Source organism: Ochotona princeps, chromosome 21 (assembly GCF_030435755.1).
Source record: "Ochotona princeps isolate mOchPri1 chromosome 21, mOchPri1.hap1, whole genome shotgun sequence".
NCBI classification, from domain to species: Eukaryota; Metazoa; Chordata; class Mammalia; order Lagomorpha; family Ochotonidae; genus Ochotona; species Ochotona princeps.
Window position 1 is genome coordinate 1,096,538 of NC_080852.1, and position 27,979 is coordinate 1,124,516.

General features: G+C 42.8%; 1 protein-coding gene across 1 annotated transcript in view; it reads right to left on the bottom strand.

The window, feature by feature from the left end:
• Positions 1 to 1,143: 1,143 nt before the first annotated feature.
• Positions 1,144 to 27,979, bottom strand: part of LOC131482840 (zinc finger protein 850-like) — a gene marked incomplete at its 5' end in the record, with an annotated part of 447,409 nt that continues 420,573 nt past the window's right edge. The window contains one exon of the mRNA XM_058678706.1: positions 1,144 to 1,971. Within this exon, the coding sequence (XP_058534689.1) occupies positions 1,144 to 1,971 (828 nt within the window). The remainder of the gene's footprint in view (positions 1,972 to 27,979) is intronic.

The following is a 27,979-nucleotide window of genomic DNA, read 5'->3' on the forward strand; positions in this document are numbered from 1 at the left end:
CATTACGTGTGACTGGTAAACAGGGTCAGGGTTGCACTCAACTTCTCAGAGTTGCTTATCAGGGAAATTCTAGCACAGCTTTGCAGGGACAGAGAAATTAGGATACCGCCTACTACTCTGGACGTATGCCCAGTGAACAGGAATAGATGGAGTCTCTGTAAGCAGAGACCACTGCCAGGGTTTTACCTCAGAGACACAATGTGCCATGTGCCTATGGCATCCTGCATGAGATAAGCAGGCAGAGATGCAGGAGTGATCTCCCATACTTATTATTCAAGGAGACACAGTGGCCAAATTGGGTCCATATCTGGCCACATATAACAAGAAAACCTTGCCTCTGGAAAAGATCCGTCCTTCAAATCTGGGTCTTTAAAGCTACAACTACAATATGCAGAATTTGATATCTGTGGTTTCAATATGATTCTGTAATAGGATGAGGATTTTGAGACTCTAAAAAAGATAAATGTGTAAATGGCAAAGATGGCCTTTGAAATAAGTGTTACATACTGAGCATTTATTATCAACATTAATCTTAAAACAGCATTCACATTTATCATCTCACAACAAAGGGAGATCACGTACAAATTGCATCTTAATTATTTTAGCAACAAATACCCTCTCCTCTGAAATAAAATGATACTCCTCATGTTTATTATTTAACACTTGCTGAGACTTTCTAAGTATATTTCCACATCAATTGCCCTTTTGCAATGTTTTGTATTTGCACTCTTGCTAATGGTTGTTTTTTTTTTTCATTCTCTTTCCAAACTTCAACAGCCATAACAGGTGGTTAGTCTCTTGGTTGACATGCTTTTGTAGTTCTGATGTCTGTGACTCTGCTAACGATTGACTTCAGAAAAATGATTTTTCAGTCAATGCTATGTGTTTGCTCATTTCTGTGAACATACTATTTATTGAAGCATGTATGGTTTCCACTGTGCTGAAAAGCTTTGTACATGAATTTTAACACATATGTAACATATTTCTGCTTTCCCATGTGAATTCAGATGTTTAATAAAACTTGACTGCTTCCAACAGGATTTTCCACTCATTACATTCATGTGGTTCTAATCCTGTATGGATACTCCTATGTCGAATGAAACCTGTCTGGTAAGTAAAGGCTTGTAGATACACACTACATTCTTAAGGTTTCTCCCCTGTGTGGACCCTCTGATGTCTGATTAGCTGTGACTTCTGAGAACAAGCTTTTCCACACTGACTACATTCATAAGGTTTTTCCCCAGTGTGGATTCTCTGATGTCTAATGAATTGTGCCATATTAGAAAAGCCTTTTCCACACTCACTACATCCATAAGGCTTTTCCCCAGTGTGGATTCTCTGATGTCTAATGAGGTGTGGCTTACAAGGAAAGCCTTTCCCACACTCACTACATTCATAAGGCTTTTCCCTAGAGTGGATTCTTTGATGTATGATCATGCTTGACTTATAAAGAAAAGCTTTTCCACATTCACTACATTCATAAGGTTTCTCTCCTGTGTGGATTCTCTGATGTGATCTAAAGTTTGACTTGTAACAAAAAGCTTTTCCACACTCACTACATTCAAAAGGTTTCTCCCCACTGTGGATTCTCTGATGTCTAAAGAGCTGTGGCTTATCAGGAAAGCCTTTCCCACACTCACTACATTCATAGGGTTTTTCCCTAGTGTGTATTCTCTGATGCGCAATGAGGTTTGACTTACGAATAAAATCTTTTCCACACTCACTACATTCATAAGGTTTTTCCCCGGTGTGGATTCTCCGATGTGATCTAATGCTTGACTTAGCAGAAAAAGCTTTTCCACACTCACTACACTCATAAGGCTTTTCCCCAGTGTGGGTTCTCTTATGTATGATTATGCTTGACTTATAAAGAAAAGCTTTTCCACACTCATTGCACTCGTAACGTTTTTCCCCAGTGTGGATTCTCTGATGTTCAATGAGGTGTTGCTTGTAAGAAAAGCATTTCCCACACTCAATACATTCAAAAGGTTTTTCCCCAGTGTGCAATCTGTGATGTGCATTCATGTGCGACTTACGAGAAAAAACTTTTCCACACTTCTTACATTCATAAGGTTTCTCCCCTGTGTGGACCCTCTCATGAATGATCAGGCTTGACTTATGAGGAAACTCTTTTCCACACTCCTTACATTCATAAGATTCTTTTGTGTTGAGTCTCTGTGGCCCAATTAGCGATACTTGCTGGTTAAAGGCTTTTCTGTGCTCATTGCATTCATATGGATTCTCTGCACTTCGAAGGATCTGATCTCTAATGAGTTTTGACTTCTGGTACATGTTTTCTTTACACTCATTGGACACATACAAATTGTCTCCTGTGTCAGTTCTCTGCTTGGTGGTAAGGCAAGATTTATAGTAGCCAACATGAATTGCTTCTCCCACACTGACAGGTTGCTGATTACATGGGTCTTTGTGGTAAACTTGCTCACACATAAGGACTATCTTCTTCCCGCTGAAATTTTTCTCATTTCCATTGTGTTCAAAGGACTGCTTAGAAATGTGGATCTTGTCAAACTGACTGAGAAATTCCTCACTCTCGAGGTTGTTCTCAGGGACATTAGAGACATGCTTCTTTTCAAATGGTATTTCATCGGGCTTCCTGTGGGAAAAGCAAATTTAAAATAAACTAGGATATCATTTTCTCTCCATTCAAAAGGCACCAGATTTTTGAGCCCCTCATGGGGAGTAACTTTTCTCCTCATCTCTTCCAAGTTCAACTGGTCAATTAACAGTAAAAATTTGGTCTACAACTGCTTTTCATTATCTTTTTCTATACTATGTTAAAGGAAAGAATCATCGAGTTTTCCTGGTAACATTTGGTTGTGAATAATATGGGACTTGAAGAAGAATTTTGGCTCTTATGCAAGAGCTATGAGGTTGCACTTAGCAAAGAGAAGACTCCACAAGATTCGTACTAAACCTGTGGAAATGACCCTTGGCACCTCATGCCTCTGCACAAAGAGGAATACAACCACACACTCACATAATCCCCAGCCACTGCCTATCTTCACCTAAACATCCAGATGGATTGTACATGGATAGGCTTCAGCACAGAGCATCATAAAGTGGAATTGGGGATGATTAGACTGAGCCACGCTGCAACACATGCTGGTGGAAAATGAGTAGAGGCAAATCATGGCAATCAGGGAGATGTTGGTGCTGGACACATGATCCCTGGGTGCAGGAGATCCAATGGGACCCAGGTAGCCTTGTCTGGGCCCTTGGGCACAGCTGTGTGATGAGCCCCAGTGGCTGTATGTGTGGCAGTTTATGTTGCTTGGCCTGGGTCCTTGGCTGGCCAGTGCAATGAGTCCTGGGTCTGTGAGTCCTGGGAGTAGAGGGTGTGGCAGGCGCCAGGTCGCCTGGCTTGGATACTTGACATGCCTGCATGGTGGTGCTAGCTCAGTGATTGCTGAGGGTGGTGCTCCACTGGGGCAGAATCAACTGGTTCAAGGTCTTGGTGCACTTGCAAGAACTGGTACTCCTCGGCTGAAAAGGAGTATTGGACAACTGGCCCGGCTCCACCTGGAGATGGAAGCCCACTGAGGCATGGAAAGCACATCTGGACCCTCCAAGAGATATTAAGAAAGAAGAGATTGAATAACTATCCCAGCCAAATGATGACAACAAATATCCGGGACAAAGGAGACACCAAGGTCAACCATGTCAGCCAATGAACATTGAAAGTGTTCCCTCTTGCTTGTATTGGTGAGATGGACATCATTTCAGAACTATTGGAACCACCTGGACAGAAACCTTGGAGGGTGTGTGCCACATTGACACCCTGGTTTGGTATCAGGGGTCCAGTACCCATTCTGAAGTACTAGGATGGTTAGGAGACGTGGTATAGCTTCTCTGAATATCATTTAACCCTGACCTAAAACAGGAAGGAAAAATAGAAAATTTGGAAATGATCACACAAATTTCTCCTTAATGATCTAATACACACACACATTCAGTGCAATTAAATCACACACACACACACACACACACACACACATAATACACAGAAACCCAACTGATGAAATAATGATTAGGTTGCACTCCCTCAGTCCAACCCACCTCTTGATGTTGAAGGTGGATAGAGCCTAGGCCTGCCTCGTTCCCAAGGTATCTGCTCCCACTGTACTCAGCAGAAAAGGCGGAGCCTCTTGAGTCCAGACAGGCCAAGGCCCAGCTCATCAAATGGCCATAGTGGCTGAACCTAGCGTTCCAAGCATGGACTCCAATCTGGCTCAGGTCCTCCCAGGAGCAACAAGTGTACATGAGGATAGAGAAAGTATGTAGATTTCTGCTAAATACCAGTTGCTCACATTCAGGAGGTGGATACAGAAACTGGATCTCAAAGTCATTTCTTCAATTTATCATTTTAGAGACAGAGAAGTTTTATTTGCAAAGTGGTCATGTGAGCAGGGGAAGAGGAGGGAAGGGGAAAACATTTCTCGAGAGAAAACTAAGTGGTGGTGTGCTTCTTGAAATTGGAGACACCCAATTAGCAACTTGAATGTTGTCAGAACCATTGGTTAATGAATCAGGATATATAACTGGAAAAAAAAGACTCACTCCTCTGTTTTCTCCCAATTCCTGTAAATCCCATCCTTCCAAACTATTCCACAATCTTATGATTCTATACTAAGTTAAAGAAAAGAATCACCGAGCTTTCCTGTAACATTTGTTTCAGTGCACAATATGGGACTTAGAAAAGGCTTTCGGCTCATAAAAAAAGAGCTATGTGGCTGAAATTATGACAGAAGACTCCACAAGGTTTTTACTAAACTTGTGGCTATGATCGTTGGCATCCCGTGCCTCTGCACAAACATGAACACACCCGCCCACAGACACGTAATCCCCAGTTACTGCCTGGCTCCAGCTAAGCCTCCCGACTGATTGTGCTTTGAGGACATAGGGGGTGGAGATAGGAAGTATAAAAGTTTAGGATGTTAGAGGCACTAACCACCAACTGCCTTTTTCACTTTTGCAATCATGTCAATTTTCATTTTAGAAGCAAGTCTCTGGGTCTTTGTATTTTGAAAACTGTTGGATGGACAGTCCACAGAATAGGCCAATTTTCTGCATAACTTGATCCTAACTAAGTGGATCCTGAATCCCAACTATTTCACATGGGACCTTAGTTTTGGCCTCCTTTTTTATGCTTCACGTTGTCTTCTCCACATTGTGGGAGGGATGAGAGTTCAGTCAGTAAAAAATATTCACTTTGATTTGAGTTTTTATGCACCATCTCGGGGAGGTATTCACATGAGTCACCCCAAGGGCAAAGAGAAACAAACTTATTCACAATAGATAATAATGTCTGCCATCTCACCCAGAAAAAAGGCTGAGACTTGTGCCTTCCTTCTCCCAATGTTATGGGCTAGGCAGCCAGTTCAGTGTCACCAGCTTGATTGCCACACCCCCACGCCATCTGGGATTTCCCTTCTGCCCACCTGTGACATTCACCTATTATCACCAGGAACTGAGAGGGGGTGGTATTGCATTTTTTTTGCAACCACTCCCCTCGCAAGCCCCTATAAAGGCCCATGATAGGGAGGGACTCGCTCTCGTGGTCACGTGTTTTTGAAGAATCTAGATGTTTTCTGCTTTTGTGATTCTGCCTTAACTGCTTGTCTGGGAGCTGTGTGAACTCCTGGCCTGATAGTTCACATGACATCCACCCAGCAGGACACCTGGCAGGTCATGTAGGTAGACCACTCCTCAGGAAGGAGGTCCCTGGTGTTTGATAAGAGTCATTGCCCTATAGTCCATCAATTTGTACCTTTCGAAAGTTGCTTGCTTGAAATCTACCATTACAAGCCTGCCAACTTGCTCATTTTGAATGTTAGCTGCTAAAACTGACCAATCATGACTGTGCGATTACATGGGATAGTCCTGGCAAGGCTTGGGGGCAGACAAGGCTGAATCACTACATGTCGTCCACTGGCAAATCCAAACACCAGAACAGAGGGTTTGTCGAGCCAGAATTGGTTACAACAAAAACCAGTACACATTATGGAATGCCATGGTGAGGTGACGCATGCTGGATGTGACTACAGCACCCAAGCAGCACACGTGAGAACCAGGAAGGGAGGGAGTGGAGCCAGCAGGGGAAACATGGGGGGCGTGGTTCCCTTGCTGGATAGCTTCTCCCACTGGAGAGCATGAGCTGGGATGGAGGCAGATCAGACAAGGCAGGGCTACAGCACCTGTGGGCCTCATGTAGACTAGATCAGGGAAAAGCCAGGCTGGGGTGATTGTTCCATCTGCTGCAATATACAATTAGAGTGGGTGAGAACTGTTGGGGCTTTGTCGCAGTAGAAACTGACAGAAGCTGGCACTGGGTGCTAATTCTGTCAAGTCAAACCACGGAACCACCTGGAGAGTGCATAATCCGGGAGTGGGAGTTGAAATAGTGGGATCCTACTTCTGGGTCACCACTTCAACAGGAAGGCACAAAAATCAGGACAGGGGCTGGGGTGGTTAGACAGAAAGGCACTCAACAACATCCATGAAGGCTGGATAGCTGAGCTGGTTAGATTGAACAAGGCTTTAACACCCAATGATATGTATGAGAGCCGAATGGGATGTGGGACAGACTGGATGAGTCTACTACACATACTGGCAAAACAGGGTAGGGGGCAGACCTGGTGGGGATTATTGTGGGTCACTCTGACTAAGCTGCAGCTCCCACTGGTTTATGTGAGGGCTGAGTATGATGTGGACTGGATTCAGGCTGGACTGCAACACTCATTGGTTCCAGTGGAAGACAGGGATGGAAACAAAACCAACCCAGCCATTACAACCACAGGCTGATCATGGTGATAGACTGTGCCGGGCACTGTACTTGCTAGTTCACACAAGAATCTAGTCTGGGAACACCTCAAAGTTTCTTTGGGAATCCACCTAATCGAAATGCCAGACTCATGAAAAGACGGAGGACAGAACAAGTCAATCAACCACCTCAGCTATATGTTGCCAGTAAAAAACTGGGCATTGGAGCCTCTATGTTGGATTATGTCAACCAGTGCATTCTTCAATGACCTCATCGTGCTTGGAATGGCGAGATTGGCAGCAATTCATAACTGGTGAACTACCAAAACCACTTGAGCAAGACCCTCAAAGCATGCCCCACATCAGGGACCTAGGCTGGGTGGGAGACTGGGTGGGCTTCTCCCTTAAAATCTCCTTTTACTTCAGATATATGAAGGAAACAACATGGAAATATTAGTCTTGCCCATTTTCCTGTAACCCTTGAATTTCTTTACCCTAATTAACTATGTAAAGGTTGTCAAAAATACAATAAAAACATGGATGATCCCCTTTACATTTCATACATGCGTTGAGAAAAAGCCAGTTTCTTCAACTTTGTCACTCATGTGGCTGCCTAACAGCCATAGAATGGCCGGTGCAGATTTGAAGTTGTGTAGTAGCAGCTATTTCCTTGCTGGTTGAGAGACAACCAATGCAATGGGAAGTGTCTTACCCATAGGTTCCTGTCCAGACTAGGAATGCTCAGGGGATACTTAGAAACCTAAGACCTTTCTGAAAAATTTTGCTGTCTCCATTCAAGAGGCACACCATCTTCTGGCTCTCTCCTAAGAAATGCTATTTGATTCCCTCTGCATTCTACATTCACCTGGTCACTTTGCACATAAAACTATTATCTGCAAATGAAAAAAATAAAAGTAAAAAGAAAGAATGAAATCCTATTTCTCAAGTCTCATTTTTGTTCAATTTCCATCTCATATTGTGCTGCAATTATGGCCAGAGCTAATGCTAAGCATCTTTGTGGCAATGCCGCTCTCTTTTCAGTTATTCTATAATTTTTGTGATTACAACTTGCCTGAAGATTATCTCTTGACCTTTCTGAGTAGATCCAAGCAGCTCATTCTTTCCATGGGGATCTGAAATGAGGAAAAGAGTAACCATATCTATGAATCACATCTAATTGTTTCTATTCAAATGCTCCAGTGAAGCCAATGAGATTTGTTGCCATTCTAGCTACAAGACATTTTAATATTAGTAAAATGTGGATATTTATGAGCATTTTTATAGTATTACATCTCATCTATTAATGCCTTAACATAATCTCTATTTTTCAAAATGAAAATTTCAGTTACATGAGATTGCGTATTTAACTTAAAGTGCGATACGACAGAAAATATGGCATAAAAATTCAAAATAAGGCTTGGGGTATCTTACATCCTATCTTAGCACTAATTCATCTTTTGCTGGCACCTGCTTTAAAAACAACTTCCTGAAAATGTATCTTGGGAGGTGGCAGATGGGATTCAAGTGTTTGGGATTATGAAAAGACTCATATATGAGTGACAGCCTGGCAAATTGCTAGAATAAACCTATACATGGAGACTGTAGAATGCCTGTCTCAGCGGCTGTCCTGGAAGAAAGCTAAATTAAAAATCAAACATAATTCCATTCAACATTTACTGAAAGAAGTATCAACTTCCCTGCCCAGTATGTGCTGACCTACCTGGAAGTCTCTGCTTGACAGAGTTCTCCACTCTCCATGGTGCTGATTCTTGCTCCAACTTGAAGATCACATCAGGCTTTGTCATGGAGTACCCTGTTCATGGAGAATGATGTAGATTTTCCAAAATCACCATTAGTCCTACCAACTACTACACTTTATAAACTCTTCTTTCAGTAGCAAACTATACAGCAGTGTTCTTTAAGGCATGACAGAACTTCACTCACCCAAGGACAGCAGATTGTTATAGGTCTCAAGCATCACCTCCCTATACAGGGTCCGCTGAGTATTGTCCATTGTCTGCCATTCTTCCTGGGTAAAGTCCACAGCCACATCTTCAAATGACACCAACACCTGTAACAGCACATGTCTCCTCAGTTTTGGATCATTAAATAGAAACACTGACAGAACATTCTCTGTATACTTAATTTGCAACTTCTATGGATGTAGTTTAATTTACAAATCATACAGCATCACAGAGTAACAGTTAAATGAAAATATCTTGTGCTTTATTACTCTTGCAATTCCAAAACTACAACAGAATATTCCTTATTTGCGTGAAGGTTGTTTTCTCTAAAGACTCTCATTCTAATGAACCGCTCCTGAAGGCATTGCTAGAATAGCTCTCCAAGTAGAAGATATGACTCTGTGTTTCCTTTATTGCCACTCTACTTTTCAAATAAAATAACATAAGTAACCATATTGACACTGAGCTGAAATATTAACTCAGGACCTATAATACTAATCTGAGTTTAATTCTTCTGTGTGTGTTTAATTTGCAACTTCTAGGAATGCAGCTTAATTTACAATCTATCTGGCAACAAGGGAGAAATAAAACATTCTGTTCGTATCATATTTGCAATTTTGAAGCCACAATTCCATTATTATTCTGTATCAGACTGTTTTCTATAATAAGCATAAAATGAGTTCATTGTGCAATCTTTAGATACACATTAGGTAAAAATCATGCTAGATTAATAATTAAGAAAAATGCTTACTATTGCACAAGATAATGAGAAAACTATTGAGCAGCTTGCTAATAATTTCCTCATACATGCTGAGATGCTTAAAAATATAAAGCAATAATAAGATTCCATTTTCTTATTTCAAAGTGAAATAATGAAATACTGAAAATATTTTTGAAATTTACTTGCATGAGTAAATATTTCCTTCAGCTTATACTGTAATTAAATATATATATGATCATATATATCAATAATGTATATATGTACATACTCAAAAGTCAAAAAATATGAAATATAGATACATGTAATTCTAGTGTATAAATATAAAACTGTATATATTTTTCTTTTTTTGCTTTTGAGTATGCACATATTAAAAGTTTCTACTTAACCTCTTCCAGGTCTCCCATGCAGGTGCAGGAACCCAAAGCACTGGGTTGTGCTTGACTGCTTTCCCAGGCCACAAGCAGGGAGCTGGATGGGAAGTGGAGCTGCCAGGATTAGAACCAGCGCCCATATGGGATCCCGGAGCTTTCAAGGCGAGGACTTTAGTCGCTAGGCCATGCGGCCGGGCCCTTAATCCTTTTTTTATGCCCTTTAACATTTACAAATTTTCTGGGTTTGCCTTTTGTTCCAGTAATTTATTTACTGGTTTTAACATAAAAACAGCTAATGCAGTAGATACAGATACATTTAATAGTATGATACTTCTTTTGAATCTTCCCTTTTCCCTGTTACTCTCTTAAGAATTTGAAATAAGATGTTTAAATTCACATTGTACTCAAGATTTTAATTTTTGAGTGATTCAAAGAATAGCAAAATGACCAATTTGATAGGAAAGCACTATAAACATAATGAAATGAAAAGATGTTTCAATCATACAATTTACAAACACATATCATTTAAGCTACAGGAGGATATCATCATTCGCTGTGTGACAAAGATATAAATCAAATGTAACAAATCATGTTTGCATCAACACCGATATACACCATTGTTTTTTCCCCATGTTTATTGTTGCTGCTTGTGTTTCTTTAAGCTACTCTACATAATAAAATACCATATTTTTTCTCTGTATTTAGGATGTTTTCTCTTTTTTAAAGATTTATATATTTTTGTTACAAAGTCAGATATACAGAGAGGAAGAGGGACATAGAGGAAGATCTTCTGTCCGATGATTTAATTCCCAAGTGAGTGCAACTTCCTGTGCTGTGCCAATCCAAGGCCAGGAACCAGGAACTCTTCCAGGTCTCCCATGCAGGTGTAGGGTCCCAAAGCTTTAGGCCAGCCTCGACTGCTTTCCCAGGCCACAAACATGGAGCTGGATGGGAAGTAGTGCTGCCGGGATTAGAACTGGTGCCCATATGAGATCCTGGTGCATTCAACACGAGGACTTTAGCTGTTAGGCCACACCGCCAGGCCCTGCATTTAGGATATTTCACTTGACATCATGCACTCTAGTTACACTCATTTTAATACAATACACAGAATTTTGTTTTCACAGCGGAAAAGCAGGTTGCTGTACACATATACTATGTTTTCCTTATTCAATTATTTAATGATGGACACCTCAATTCATTCCACATCTAGTGTATTATGAATAGTGCTGTTATAAAAAAGATGGTATCTCTTTCATACAATGTCTTCATAACTCAGAAAATACAACTAGTAGTGAGATTGAAAACTTACAGCAACTTTATTGAAATTTAATCTTTTTTATTTAAGCTTTTTTTTTTAAAGATTTATACATTTTATTACAGCCAGATACACACAGAGCAGGAGAGACAGAGAGGAAGATCTTCCATCCGATGTTTCACTCCCCAAGTGAGCCGCAATGGGCCAATGCATGCCAATCCAAAGCTGGGAACCTGGAACCTCTTCCGGGTCTCCCACGCAGGTGCAGGGTCCCAATGCACTGGGCCGTCCTCAACTGCTTTCCCAGGCCACAAGCAGGGAGCTGGATGGGAAGTGGAGCTGCCGGGATTAAAACCAGCGCTCATATGGGATCCCAGGGCTTTCAAGGCGAGGACTTTAGCCGTTAGGCCACGTCGCCGGGCCCTAAGCTTTTTTTTTTAAAGGTCTATTTATTATTATTGCCAAGTCAGATACACAAAGAGTGACAGACAGGAAGGTCTTCCATCTAATGATTCACTGCCCAAGTGGCCTCAATGGCTAGCGCTGTGCTGATCCAAAGCCTGGAACATCGAGCTCTTCCAGGTCTCCCATGCAGGTGCAGCGTCCCACGGCTTTGGGCCAACATAGACGACTTTTCCAGGCCACAGGCAGAGAGCTGGATGGGAAGCAAGGCTGCTGGGCTTGGAACAGGTGCACATATGGGATCCTGGCACATTCAAGGAAAGGAATTTACTTGCTAGTTCACTCTTCTGAGCCCAGCAATCTTATTTTCAAACCTTTAAGAAATGTATAAAAGTTCCCATTTTTTACTTCCTCACCAGTACTTGTTACCAATTTCTTCCAAATAATAGTCATTCTGACAGGGTTGAGATATCTCATTGTGATTTTGACCTCCCAAATGGCTACATTTTGAGAACTATGTGCTGAGGTAATTTGATCATCTCTTGACTAAACAGAGAATGTATATGTTGTTAATGTCACAAGGAGCTTGAAACATAAAAGTTGCCAATTTGAACAACACATGGAACTTCCTGTGTCCTGATATTTGACAAATTATTAAGAGTGATATAGAGGGCCAGGCGTGGTGGCCTAGCCACCTTGCCTTGAACATTCTGGGGTTCCATATGCTGCCAGTTCTAATCCTGGCAGCTCCACTTCTCCCTTCTAGCTCCCTGCTTGTGGTCTGAGAAAGCAATCAAGGATGGCCCAAAGCTTGGGAAACCTGCACCCATGTGGGAGACTCAGAAAGAAGTTCCTGGCTCCTGGTTTCAGATCGGTGCAGTTCCAGCAGTTGTGGTCACATGGGGAATGAATAATCACATGGAAGATCTTCCTGTCTGTCTCTTCTCCTCTCTGTATATCTGACTTTGCAATAAAAGTAAATCTTTAAAAAAGGAATGATACAGAAACCCTAATAATGCAAAAAGCTCATAATACACAAGTATATTCTCTTTAGAAAAAAACAAAAAACAAAATCCTATTATTTCCTAATGGAACACGACTTCTATTTAGATTTGTAATTTTTTGTTTCCCCATTTTAAAATCATTTATTTATTTGAAAACCAGATATAAAGAAATTGAAAAAGGAGCATGGCACAATAGCCAAGGGGTGAAAGCCCTCACATTGCATGCACCGGGATGCCACAGAGGTGGCCAGTCTGTGTCCTGGCTAATCCACTTCCTAGCCAGCACCCTGCCTGTGGTGTGGGAATGTGGTAAAGGACAGCCAAAAGCCTTGGGACCCTGAACCTGTGTGGTGGGTCCCGGAGAACCTCCAGCTTCTCATCGGCCCAGTTCCTTCCATTGCAACTCTTTCAGAGTGAGAGCAGATGGAGAATCTTTGTATCCCCTTCTTTCTGCATATCTGCTTTTCCAAAACAAATATATATTTACATATATACATATATACATCTATATGTATACACACACATAAATATACACATATATGTGAATTTTCTTTGTTTATTGTGGATGAAGTTTACATAAATGATAAGGGTAGGAAGGCTCAAGGATTCTGGAAAAGTTGATGGGATCACTGTTTCCATATTTTCTATTTCTTCTTCCTATGGAACTGATTCATATTCTGATGAATTTTTTTGTTTATTGTGGATGACGTTTACATACATGATCAGGCTGGGATGGTTGAAGGCTTAGGGAAAAGTTGATGTGCTCACTGTTTCCAAATTTTCTATTTCTTCTTCCTATGGAACTGGTTCATATCCTGGTTGGTCATTTCCCATCTTCCTCCCTGCTTGTGGCCTCAGAAAGCAGTAGAAGGAGGCCCAAAGCCATGGGACCCTGCACCTGGGTGGGAAACCTGGAAGAATTTCCTGGCTCAGATCAACTCAGCTCTAGCAGCTCCAGCCATTGTAGCCACTTTGGAATTATACCAGTGGTTGGAAGATCTGTCTCTCCTTCTCTCTGTAAATCTGACTTTCCAATCAAAATAAAAAAATACATTTCACAAATTGTACCTAAACAATGGCATTACAGGTTGATTTGTAGTCATCAAAATTTCACTACTCTTCACACACTACAGCACATTCAGTGTGGACTGCTTTTAAGAATATTTACACCACAGTAAACATAGTTGTGACACTGAAAATATTATTAAGTTCAATGTATAGTAGAGTTACAGGACAATCTTCATTTAATTTGCTCATCAGTCACAAATTTAATAAGAATGTATTACAGTATAAGTATGATTGTCAACTCAAATGCTACCTGGTGAGCACGACTAGCATCCCCCATGTCTAGGACCTGAGGCATGGCTTATAGCCATGTTTGCAGTGCTTGATCTGTGACTTGATTGGAGGTTCTAAAGGGATAGACATGCCTTCTAGTCAATTACAGTGTCATTGTTGTGTGGGAGGGCTGTCCGGGACTGCCATTCTGCTGTCTCCTTTCCTAGTGAATGAGTTGTGATCACATTATAGTAAGTGGACATGATCCCTCAGACTGTCCCCAGTGGTTCTCACAGCCCAAGAACACTGATACCACATCCTCTGGTCGTCTCGGGCATGTTGGCAGGAAAATCCTGAAAGTCAAAAGCAATAAAAACAGATACCAAAATGGACAAAGAACTAAATATATTTCTACAAAGAAGATAACCAAAAGGCCAATTAAGTAGCACAAAAAGATTTTCAGCATGATTGATCATTAAGTGAATGAAAATGGCAACCACTATGATATACCACTTTATATCCATTGCAATGTCCTTCATTAAAACAACCCAGGCAAGCTCAAGCTGCCTTCAAGCAGCCAGGCCATGCTCTGTCCTTCCCCCAACCATTCTGGGGGTAGATTCTCTCCTACACCCCACCATCCCCCAGACACAGGAAGAAGAACATTTGGAAACAATGGTCTCATCCACTTCCACCTAATTCTCCATCCTTCCTAGCTTAATCAGTATCCACGTGTGCATGCTCCCTTCTCAGCTGCGTAAACACCATCAAAATAAAATTTTAAAAAGAGCCATAAGAAAAAAATTACTGTGATTCAAGACACACATTCTATACTATATATTTATGGCAACCAAAGCACACTCTTATTTGTAACCATACTTCCTATTGCTAATGAGAAAGAACCGGCCATCATCAGAGAAATATAGAAATCAAAAGTTTTCTATTTACATGGTCAACACCTGAACTATAACAACAAAAATATGAAATAAGCATCCTAAGTACTGATCTCCAAGCCTCACAAAAATAAGAAGCCAAGTCTAGGAGTACAATAAGGAAATTCAAAATAACGATTAATGAAGAAATAAAAACTATATTCAGCAATACTGAAGATAAAGGAAGCATTTATTGTTCTTAAAAGGAGAACAAAATCAGTAAAACTTTTGCTAGATGAAGCAAAAAGCAGGCTCAAGTACATAACATCAAAGAGAAGAAAAACATATTACAATTGATATCTCAGAAATACAATGGATCAGGGCTGTCTGGACAAAGTGCATTCTGCCACTGCTTGGGATATATTCTTCCCATGTAGATCCCACCTGGCTGCTGCATTTTTTTCTCTCTATTTTTTAAAAATAAACATGTATCTATTTTTATTGGAAAGCCTGATACTTTTTTAAGAAATGAGAGACAGATATGATGATCACGCATTTGCTGATTCACGCCCCAAGTGGCCACAATTGCCCAAGCTGAGCCAAATTGAAGCCAGGAGCCTGGAGCTTCTTCCGGGTCTCTCACAGATGCAGCGTCCCATGGCTTTGGGCCATCCACCACTGATTTCCCATGCTACAATCAGGGAGCTGGATGAGAAGTGTGGCCATCAGGATTATAACCAGCACCCATATGGAATCCCAGCATGTGCAAGGCAAGGACATTACCCACTAGGTTATCGTGCCAGGCCCAGCTGCTTTATTTCTGATCCAGCTACCCCTTCTAGTGCATGTGGGAATGCAGAGGATGCTGCAAGTGCTTGATTCCCTGTACTGATCTGGGAGAACTGGGAAGAAGCTTCAAACTGGTCCTGCTTTAATCACTGTGGTCACTTGGAGAGGGATAAAACAGAAGGAAGATCTCTCTAACTCTCCCTCTTTCTCTATAGTACTGCCTTGTATATCGGTAAATTTATTTTTAAACAATTTTTTTAAAGTGCAAAGTCAGACATACAGAGAGGAGAAGAGATACACAGGAAGATCTTCCGTCCAATGATTCACTCCCCAAGTGGTTGCAATGGCTCATGCTGCACCAATCTGAAGCCAGGAGTCAGGAATCTCCTCCAGGTCTCCCATACGGGTGCAGGGTCCCAAGGCTTTGGGTTGTCCTCGACTGCATTCTCAGGCCACAAGCAGGGAGCTGGATGCGTTGTGGCTTTGACGAGATTAGAACTGGAGACCTATGCGATCCCGGCATGTTCACGACTAGACCACCACGCCAGGCCTGATAAAATAAATCTTTACTAGAAAAATGTATGTGCAATGGATCACTAGGGACTATGAACAGTAGTTATAAACAAATAAATCATGAGAAAGGCTTAATTTCTGGATACTTAGCATTAGCCTACAAACTGAATAAAAAGATACCAAAAAACTTGAGAAAACTGGCAGTTAATAATGAAAAAGGAATAAAATTTTTTCAAACCAAAGGTCAACACTAGGTGTCTTCACTACTAAATTCTACCAAATTAACACCGAATTTTCTAGAGTTACTGTAAAAAATTAAAACGAAGAAAACAATTCTGTAATTATGCTGAGTCTAGCAATACTTCGATTCCTAAACTAGATTGAATCAGCAGTAGGAAGATCTTCAACTATGGAGCGGCTGCGGGAGAGGACGTCTAGCTCGTGGCTCATGGTGGGCTGGGCCGGACGTGCCTGGGTGCGAAGCCTGCTTCCTTCCGGGGTGAGTACGCCAAGGGGGGAGGCCTCCGTGACTGGGCATGTCCGGGGCCCACCCACCGCCCTCATTGGGCGGTGAACGGGATTGGGGAGGGGCGCAACCTTGGGCCTGTGGGCTTGAACCTCCGGCTGCCAGAGGCGAGCCGAGGGCTGCGGGAGAGGACGTCTAGCTCGAATCCCGACCCCAGCCCGCCATGAGCTCTTGGCTCATGGCAGGCTGGGCCCGGGCGGCCAGTGCGCCATGTGGCACCAGGCTGTGCTTGCTGGCCACCCAGCCGGGGAGCTCTGGGGTAATGGATGTCTGAATCGCTGCTCAGATAGCTCTAGGCGGACCCCACTCTATCTGTGATCTGAGTCAATCCTATAGATCCCCAATGCCAGTAACTCTTCCTTTGAAGAACTTCCAATCCCTTAATAATGCTGAGCTTTGAACGCCTATCAAGTAAAAGATAAGCTCCGGCTTGTCTAGCAGACTAGCACCTAATGGTCCTCAGAGCAACCACGTGCAGGTGTGTGATTTACGGCTAGGAATAGGCTCAATATGGGAGGTAAGGGGACATCACAACTGGGATGAGTTCCCCACCAAGGGGTGTATGCGCTGGAATGGGGGCTGCGTTCTATCTAAGAAACAGTTGTAGTCACCCGAGGCACTAGTGTGGGCTGGGATTGGATGCACCAGGCCGGTTCAGATCCGAACACCATCTGGTGTTATGGAGAAACAGGACAGGTGTGGGACTGACTAGGCTGGGTCTCAACACCCTTCTGAGCCATGTGTGAGCTGTATGTGGGTATGGACGAGCCATGGCCGGGCTGAAACATCCAACAACAAGAACCAGAATGGGGTGAAAGCCAGCGAGGAAAAGCCACTGTTCCTGCTAGGACAGGAGGTGAACCAAGTAGGGTTGGCTCAAGAACCCCCTGGCAAGCGCAACATCTGGCACTGGGAGGGGTTCTGATGGAGGAGCCTGGGCAACTCCTCTGGCAGGACACAGTCCCTGCAGGTAAGCGCAAGAAGCATGATAGGAAACAGCCCAGAATAGGCCATGGAAAGTTTCCACTGGCACACATTCAGCATGGGTCAGGAGCAGACCAGGCTGAATCAGTTCATGTCATCCTCTGGCAAATCCGATCACCAGAACAGGGTGTGGGATGGGCCAGGTTTGGTTGCGACAAAACCAGCACACATTATGGAATGCCAGGGCGTGGATGCCTGTACTGGATATGAATGCAGCACCCATCCAGCACACGTGAGATCCAGGAAGGAAGGGAGGGGCAGAGCTGGCGGGGGGATTAAGGGGCTGGTCCCCTCGCTGGACAGCCACTCCCACTGGAGAGCGTGGGCTGGGATAGAGACAGACCCGACTAAGCAAGGCTACAACACTTGTGCGCTGCATGTGGACTAGATCAGGGCCGCAGCATCAGCTGGCAGAAGCTGGCACTGGGAACTAATTCTGTCGAGTCAAATCACAGGACCACCTAAAGAGTGCATAAACCGGGACAGAGCGACCTGGGAGGGAAAAGTGGGTTCCCCCCTCTTGGGTCACTACTCCCGTGGGAGGGCATGAAAACTAGGACAGGGGCTGGGATGGCTAGATAGAGAGGCACTCAACAACATCTGTGAATGCTGGATGGTTGAGTTGGTTAGATAGAACTAAGCTTTAATACCCATTGACAAGTACCAGAGCCAAATGGGATATGGGACAGACTGGTCTTCTGCTACACATACTGGTAAACCAGAGTAGGGGGCAGGCTTGGTGGGGGTTATTGTGGGTCGCCCCGACTAGGCTGCAGCTCCCACTGGTTGATGTAACGGCCGAACCAGACTGGACTGCAACACCCATTGGTTCCAGTGCAACTCGGGACTGAAAACAAAACCAACACAGCAATTGCAACCACCAGCTGATCGGGGTGATGGACTGTGCCGGGCCCTGTGCTTGCTAGAACATACAAGAAACTAATCTGGGAATACCTCAAAGTATCTTTGGAGATCTCCCCACTTGAACTGCTGGACTCAGAACTCTAACCAAGAAAAGACAGAAGACAGAACAGGACAATCATCTCAGCTATATGTTGGCAGCGAAATATGGGGCAAACGGAGACTTTATGATGGACCATATCAATCAGTGGATGACCTCATCGAGCGAAACTGGCAGCGATTCATAACAGGAGAACTATTAACACCACTTGAGCACATATCTCAGAGCATACCCCACATCCGGGACTTGGGGTGGGCGGGAAGCCAGGTGGGGCTTCTCCCTCAATATCCCCCTTTACCTCAGATACATGATGGAAACAATATTGACATAATAGCATTACCCACTTCCCTACCCCCCTGAACCTTTTTTTTTCTCTTCTCTCTCTTTTTTTTCTCTTTCTTCTTTTTCCTTTAAGTGTAATTAACTATGTAAAGATTGTCAACAATACAATAAAATAGATTAAAAAAAAAAAAGATCTTCAACTATGTCTGACTGTTTAAAATAGGGGAAAAAAAAGATGGAATTGCTCAGTAAAGGTCAAGCTCCATTGCTGTACAATTAGTTCTGTACATATTTACTTTAAGCTTCTTCTGAAATAATTGCTTATAGTCCAGAAATCTAGTTTAAAATCATTAAAAAATCAAAGACCAATACACATGATAAAATAGATGTCAAATTCTTATCATAGAGCCCAGTGCGGTGGCCTTGTTGCTAAAGTCCTTGTATTGCATGCACCAGGATCCCATATGGCCACCGGTTATAATCCAGCAGCCCAGGCTTCCCCACTTGGGGAGGAAATCATGAGACCTAAGATTTTCCTCTAAGTCTCTCCTCCACTCTATATATCTGATTCTGCAATAAATAAAATCTTTAATAAAAATATTCCTATAACAAAAGTAAAATAAAAGAAACATCACATCAATAAGCTTACATGTACTAACCAAGGTGCACCTAGCTAGAGAATGTAGAAAATGGGCCAATAAATGAAAATCAAAACCAAATATTTCAGATAAACAGGATGAAGGACAAGCATCATTAAAAGTATCTTATAGAAAGCACTCAATGTATTTCTACATTTATTTTGCAATAACTTATATATGTAAGTTGAGGAAATCTACAAAAATATAAATATATCCAAATATACCTCAGTTGAGGTACACAGAAATAGGCCTCAATAAAATATTATCTACAGGCAACAAACCTATAGCCATTACACAACTGAATGCCAAAAAACCAAAAGCATTTCCTCTAAGATACGTAACCAAATTAGAATGACTACTTTTTATTGTTATATAATTTAATATTCACACAAAAGTAGACAAGGTAAGGAAATAAAAGTCACAGAAATAAAAATAGACTAAATTAGTATACTAAAAAAGATACTAAATTAATTTTGATTGTAGATTTCATTTGTTCCCCTGATGTTATTAATAGTGAAACCTAATGAATGCCAAGAGACTGCATTCAGTCATTAAAAACAATAAATTCTTATTTGTTACAAAATAGATGAACATGTAATGTAGTGAAATAAACTAAGGCAAATGTAGAAAAACTATCATGTTATCATTTATAAATGTTAAAACATAGCTGCAAACTTAGAATTGTGATTGCTACGGGTTGGTCAGAGTGAAGACCAGGGCTAGGAAGGAGGTAGAAAGGCAGTAAAGAGAGACAGAAGGAACAAGATCCAGTGTTCCATCCCAGTGCGTGGTGACTGCAGTTCACAATGATAAGGCAACTGGAACGGAGGACCCTGTGTGCTGTAAAACACACACACACACACACACACACACACACACACACACACGGAAAGCCTGGGTACCTGGTTTACTCAGCTGATGCTGTGCATATACTTAAATAAAACACTGTGTCCTATGATATTATTCAAATACATATTGATCAAAATTCACTGCATTTTTTTTTTTTAGAAATCAGAATCATCCCTTTACACTAAAATCTATTCAGAAGATATTAAACACCCCAGCTTTAGGCAGCTGCCTCGTTTGCACTGTACCTAGGTAAGGGTTACACAGGTGGGAGAAAATCAGCTAGGAGCTGGTAGCATCCTGGCCCTGGTTAATGCCAAATATGTGTTAACTATACCAGTGTGTCATCATAGCTGCATATTCTTTTTCTTCTTCTTCTTCTTTTTTTTTTTTTTTTTTTTAAGATATGTAGTCGAGACCTCAAGGCTGTGTGAATGGAGCTGCCTGCAGCATGGCGGCTGCCAGGGGCACCTGAGTCAGCTCAGACTCAATACTTGGAGCACTAGCAACAGCCATTGATGCCAAGTGCTGAGTGAATCCTGGGATTGTGGGTAGCCAAAGCACCAACTGGCGCCAGGCTTCACCTGCTAGCTTCATCCAAGGGCAAGCTTTAGAGTCCTGCGGTGTGGAATCGTTACCCAGGGACATTCATGGATAAGGTCACTGTACATGTAGGTAATGAATGAATCCTGAAGGACACACAGTGACAGGGACACTGCACTTGCAGCAAAATGAGGAGCCCGAGACATGGTGGTTTGGAGGGGAGAGAACAGAAGCACTGTATGGGTCAGACTGATACACCAGCCCATATGGGAGTCCTGAGTAGGGATTCTTAGTAAGGAAAATTGCTGACCACCACATGCTAGTCCAAGCAAAAGTTAGGGCTGGGGATTTGTCTGACAGGGCTAGATCCCACTGCCTGACTGAATGTCGGAACAGGGATGGGTCATATTAGGCAGGGCAATGACATTAGCATGTGAGAGAACCAGCTTCAGGAGTAGATTCTGTGGGAGATATGTGGGCCTAAACCTGTGGAAATGCAAGTCCCACTGGTTAGATCAAGAGCTGGGAGGGTGATGGGTTGAGCTAGGTGTGATCATAGAACCTGTCAACACTCATGGGTACAGACACCAAGAATCCAGGCAGGTCCAGGCTCCAGCACCAGCATATGCATCCTAAAAGAGGGTGTGCAGGCCAGGCAGCAACATTCATAAGGCCAAGATGGAGGGGCAGGCTATGCCGGGCAAGGCCCTAGCACCCACTGACATGAGTGAGATCCGTGTCTGGGAGTAGGCAGAGTGAGAGAACTTAGGAAACTCTCCTGCTGGGTCATAGCTCCTGCTGGTGAGCACATGATCCAGGTCTGGGGGTTGGGCTAGGTGGGCAAGGTGGGCAGGTTAGCTCTACCTGTTTGCAAACATGTGCGTTGGTTGTACAAGGGGCTGAACAGGCAGGGCCAAGCAAATATATACTCACCACCAAGTGAAGAAACCAGGCTGGAGCATGGGCCATTCCAGCTAGGCTATCACACCTGCCAGTTATCATGGGCCAGGGATGGGTAGAAACTGAGCTGGCCCAGGTTACAGTATCCACCAGCAAGACTTGGTACTGGGGACAGGCTGGGTCTGGCCAGGCTCTAGCGTTTGAAAGCAAAGGCCAAGACAGGTGAGGGACTATGCCTAGCTGGGTCAGAGAAACCACTGGCACAAGCAAGATTTATGCCTGGGAACAGGCCTGGCTGGGGAGCTAAGGGTATACACTGACTGGGTTGTGGTTCCTACGGGGGAGTGTGAGGACCTGAATAGGGGATGTTATCTGGTCTGGACATGGCTGCAGTCTCTTTTGGCACAAGTGTGGACTAGGTCTGGTGTGCGCCAGACTGAGCTAGACTCCAGCATACACTGCTGCTCGTCAGGACAAGGCTTAATGTAGGATGGACTAGGCTACATCTCTCCCTGCTGAGCTATGCATGAACTGTGTCTAGGGGTGGACCATCCTGGGCTGGGCTGTAATACCCAACAGCAAGAAACAGAATGGGTTGTGGACCAATCAGGAAAGACCACTGTTCCTGCTAAGACAGAAGATAGACTAGGTAGGGCTAGACCATGAACCCAGCAATCTGGCACTGGGATAAGTTCTCATGGAGGAGCTTGTGCAATTTCTCCGTTGGGATATAGTCCCTGCAGGTGAATGCAAGAACAATGACAGGGAGCAGCCTAGACCAAGCCAGGTTATGGTACCCAAGGGCATACCTTTGGCTCAGGTCTGGGGCAAACCAGGCTAAGTCAGTTCATATCATCCAATGGAAATTCTGAGAGACAGAAGGTATGTGATTCATGTTGCATTGGGCCGCATCACCACAAGATTCACTTTACGGATGGGACTGGCAGTTGGTTGCGCTGGCTAGGCTGTAGCTCCCACCTATGTGAGCTTGAACTGGGAGAAAGCTGGGCCGGGCCAGGCTGTAGCACTCAATGGCAAATGCCAAGGTGAACTATGCTATGCCAGACTGGGCCACAGCACATAACCATCACAAGTGAGACCCATGGGAATGCAGGCAAACTGAGTAGAAGGCTGCAGGGAGCTCAGACTACCGGTGAAAGAAAGCTTTTATTTGGGCAGACCAGTCCGGGCAGGGCTATAACATCTGTTGGCCTGCATGTTTAGTCCAACAGGGAAAATCCAAGGTGGGCAGACTGTACCTATTGGTATGTGCATAAGCCACAATGGGTGAGGGTTGGGTTGGATGGGCTTTGCCACAGCATCACCTAGCAAATGATGGCTCCAGCGGGGGGCGGGTGAAGCAAATTTTATCAGGCTAAACTGCAGAAACTCCTAGAGTTCAAGATCCAGGAATGGGAGACAGCCCATGAGGGAAATAGTGAGCACCTCTCTGATAGACTAAAACACTCATTGGTATGTACAGAAGAGAGGGCTGGAGACAGATCTGACCCAGCAATATCAACCACCAGCATGCGCATAAGCTGACTGGGGGTTATGGAATGTCCTGGACTCTCTGTTGGCATGCACACAAGAATCAGGTCTTCATGAAATCAGATCAAGTTTCTTTGGGGATTCCCGCAAGTGAATCACTGGATTCAGAACTCCAACCATGGAGAGAACTGCAGGTTCCAGGGACTGACCATGGAGGGCATTTGTCAGAGCCAGGCCTCCTCAGTGGCTTTGATGCAGAGTGAACAGCATATTCAGCTGCACGTGGAGGATATGGCAATACATTGGAGCATGCAGTGCACACTTGTTACCATAAGAGCACAAAGAACAGAACAAACCAATCAACTACCCCAGACAAGTGCTGGAGGTGAATTTGTGGGTTAACGGAGACTCTAAGATGGACTGTACAAACCAGTGGATTCTGGACAGATTTCATTGTGCTTGGAATGGCGAGATTGGCAGTAACTCAGTTCTGTTGTACTATCAAAACCTCATGAGCAGGACCCTCAGAGCATGCCCCACATCAGGGATCATGGGATGGTTGGGAGCTGGGTGTAGCTTCTCCCTTTATCTCCTCCCTCCCCCCCCCCAGATACAGGAGGGAAAAAAAAGAGAGAATGTGGAAATGGTGATCTTACCTAACTTCCTGTAGCCTTGACCAACCACACAAACAACTATGTAAAAATCACCAAAACTAAAAATAATTTAAAAAGAAGAAACTAAACAGTCCCCAATTTACAGAGTATAAAGTATAGTGTTTTTAAATTCCTTAAAACAAATTACTTACTTAAAAGTGAGGGTTACAAAGGAACACTCAAAGCAGGCAAGCCAAAGACAGACAGAGATCTTCCCTCCACTTGTTTACTCCCCATGTGGCCACAAGAGGCAGCCAGGTACCGGACAAAACCAGGAGCCTCAACTCCATTCTGATCCTTCACATGGGTGCAGATGTCCAAGGAATTGGGACATTTTCTGCTATCTCCCAAGGACATTAGCAGGGAAGTAGATCAGAAGATGAACATCAGGGACTTAACTGGTCCTTATATGGAATCCTGGCACTTCATGCAACAGTGTAGCATCTTATCTCAAAACATGCCATAAAGATTGTTAAAGCAGAGCTGGTAGGCCCAGCGCCATGGCCTAGTGGCTAAAGTCCTCACCTGGAATGCCCCGGGATCCCATATGAGTGCCAGTTCTAATCCTGGCACCTCCACTTCCCATCCAGCTCCCTGCTTGTGGCCTGGGAAAGCAGTTAAGGACGGCCCAATGCTTTGGGACACTGCATCCGTGTGAGAGACCTGGAAGAGGTTCCTGGTTCCCAGCTTCGGATCGGCACGCACCAGCTCTTTGCGGCTCACTTGGGGAGTGAATCATCGGATGGAAGATCTTCCTCTCTGTCACTCCACTATGTAAATCTGACTTTGTGATAAAATAAATAAATCTTTAAAGAGAAAATAGATCTGGTAATCAAAAGTCAGGCTGATTTTCCCACTGACTCTTCCACTCATCCCATACCTGCTATACAATTATGTTATTTGGCATTTTGTATAATGTAAATACCACTGCTGGAAAACGAACCCTGAATCTAGATGTAAAGATACTTAAACTAGTTTTACAATGTCACTATTCACTTCACAGGAAGAATGACAGAAAAACAGATATTTTGTGCAGTTTTTTTTTTTTCTGAATGTGTTTACTAGCTGTGGCTGTGTCAGACTGACTCCAGGTCCCATTCTTGCATCTCACATGTGGGCGGGACATATGCAAGGACTTATACCACCACCAGATGCTTCTCAGATGCATTAGCAGGAGGCTGCATTGAAAGGGTAGATTAGCCAGGGCTAGAATGTGGTGCACTGTAATTACATGCATTCATCCCACCATATTGACACATCCTTACACTGTTTTACTCATTTTAATACCACTGTCAACTTATTGTGAATATATCTGAGACAGGACAAAGTGCAGTCATCTTGCAGCTGAAGTTCTCAACTTGAACATGTCAGGATTCCATATGGGTGCCAGTTCTGATCCCAGCATCTCCGCTTCCCATCCAGCTCTCTGCTAATGGCTTGGAAAAGCAGCCAAGGATGGACCAAAGCCTTGGGACCCTGCACCCATGTGGGAGACCCAGAAGAGTATTTCGGCTCCTGGCTTCATTTAAGTGCAGTACAGGTCATTTCAGTCACTTGGGGACAGAGGATCTTCCTCTCTGTCTCTCCTCCTCTCTGTATATGTGACTTTGTAATAAAAATAGATCTTTTTAAAGAATATATAAATCTTTAAAATATATATTTAAAACAGAAAACCTGGAGAGGAAGTTTCAATCAGCTTTGACAGTTCCAATGTTTAGCTATCAAAATTTTACCTTCTTTCTCTCACATTTTTTTTTCGTTTTTGCTTAAAAACTATCATCATGATCCTCAAATACCATGTAAAGCCAGCTGAGAAGTAAACAAACAACTTACTGAAGGTGTGTTGGTGTTCTCCAGCCTGGGAAGCATGGAGCAGGCTGCAGGGCTACACCTGCAAGAGAAGGTGGAGACAGGGAGTTATGCATTGGTCTTGATTGTTCCTAGCCTCTTTAGTGGTTCCTACTGTGCTAAGCAACGTCAACTCGGAGGCAGACACAGTGGCTGGAAAATAAAGGCCATCAGCTTCCCTGGGCAAGAATTGCACCTTACAAGCAGCAAGAAGGCATCCTTGAAACAGTATCAATGATTTTAATTATTGGCAGTGATTAAAATCAAGTAATCATTAGATCAATGCAAGCAATTACTCCTTATTTAAAAATAATATTACTGAGACTGGCACTGTAGGCCAGTGACTAAATTCCTCACCTGGCACATACAGGGATCCCACATGGATGCTGGCGTATATCCTGGCTGCTATATTTCCCATCAAGCACCCTGCTTGTGGCCTGTGAAAGCAGTCAAGGACAGAACAATACCTTGTGAGCCTGCACTGTATGGGAGACTCACAAGAACCTGGATTCCTGGCTTACACTTTGGCTCAGTTCCAGCCAATGTGTTGACCTAGGGAGTGAGGCAGCAGATGGAAGATCTTTCTGCCTCTGCTGCTGTAAATCTGACTTTCCAATGAAAAGTTTTAACAAATTAAACAAATCATGTTATTGCAAAGCACTAACTTATTTTTTCAACAAGTATTGTTCGCATTACAAAATAGTATAGAAAAACCATATTGTCACTAAAATCTATGTTTCAGAAAAATAACTGGATTGTATTAAGTGTTTCAATGTTTGTACATTCAAAGTAATTCTGTCTATAACTATATATGAAAATTGAATATAATAGTTAATCTATAAAGTTTTCTAGTAATTGTTCCAAATAAAGTTCCTAAGTCTTCAGTGACACTCCCCAGTTCCTAAACCCTCAACAACACTTGACTTTGCCATTTCATCTGCCTTAGCCCATAGGACATCAATAAATATGACAGCAGCATAGTTTGAAAAAATCTTTTTATTTTACCTCATTAAGTAGTTACATTATGCAAACAGCAAAAGAAAACCATTAGATTCGAATGAGTGAATGCCATGATACAGGGAGCTGGGCTGCTGTTTGGGATAGATCATACCTGATACCAACATGCCTTATTTATGCCAACTGGCTATGTAACACTCCCAATTCAGTATCCTGCTACTGTGCCTGGAACACAGTGGGTGGGTTCCAAGGACGCCCTTGGAAACCTAGATGGATTCCTGTTGCTGGATAAGCATGGCAGGGCCCTGACATCTTGGGAGTGAATCAACCCAATTTACCTTTCAAACATACATAGTATTTATCAAAAATGATTATAAAGAAACATACTGCATCTAGAACAACATATTTTAAATTGATTTGTGGATATATCTTGGTGAGTAATAAAGAATTACATTTCAAATTCAATTCAGAAAACTTCACAAAGACACTTCTACAACTGACATTTTTATACATATTTGGGCATTCTATTTCTTTTTTTTTCTCCCTTTATTTTATATTTAACTTTCTGATACAATTCCATGGGCTTTGGGATTTCCCTTACTGCAATATTCTATGCAGGATGGTCAGCAGTGATCTAACACACTACACCACAACACAAGCACCAAAGGTTAGTCTTCTTGACCCATTCCTACCAAAAATATTCTTATGTACCATAGGTATCTGATCATATATTTTTTAATATCTCCTGCCTGATGATTCACTCCCCAAGTGACTGCATTGGCCAGTATACAATGATGTGAATCCAGGAGCCTGGGAATTCTTCCAGGTCTCCCACATGAGTGCAGGGTCACAAGGCCTTGGGCCGACCATGACTACTTTCCAAGGCTACAAGCACGGAGCTGGATGGGAAGTGGGGCTGCCAGGATTAGTACTGATGCATATGGGATTCCGCCGTGTTCAATGTGAGGACTTCAGCCTCTAGGCCAGCTTACCAGTCCCTGACTGTAGGTTTTTTTTTTAATTAATTCATTTTATAACCTATCCTTCAAAAGACAAGCACATTAATGTTCCCTTTCCCCAAAAACTCATGACCTGAAACAATCACTGTACTTCATGTACTGAAGTGTGACCATCCCTTATGGTTACATTTATATTCAAATGCAAAATACCCTGTAGAGGAAAATCACATTTACTGTGGATTGGAGTAAAATATATAGTAAAATAAAGTTGGAAGTTTTGAAATGATTTATTGCATCCTTTTAGGTGTTAAAATACAACTAAGAACTCAACAGGAAATTTACAAATCAAACTCATTATTTTCAAATTACGACCATTACAACCACCAATTTTAGCTATTTTTACCTTCTAAAACCTATTGGAGTTGATCATAGTGGTAAA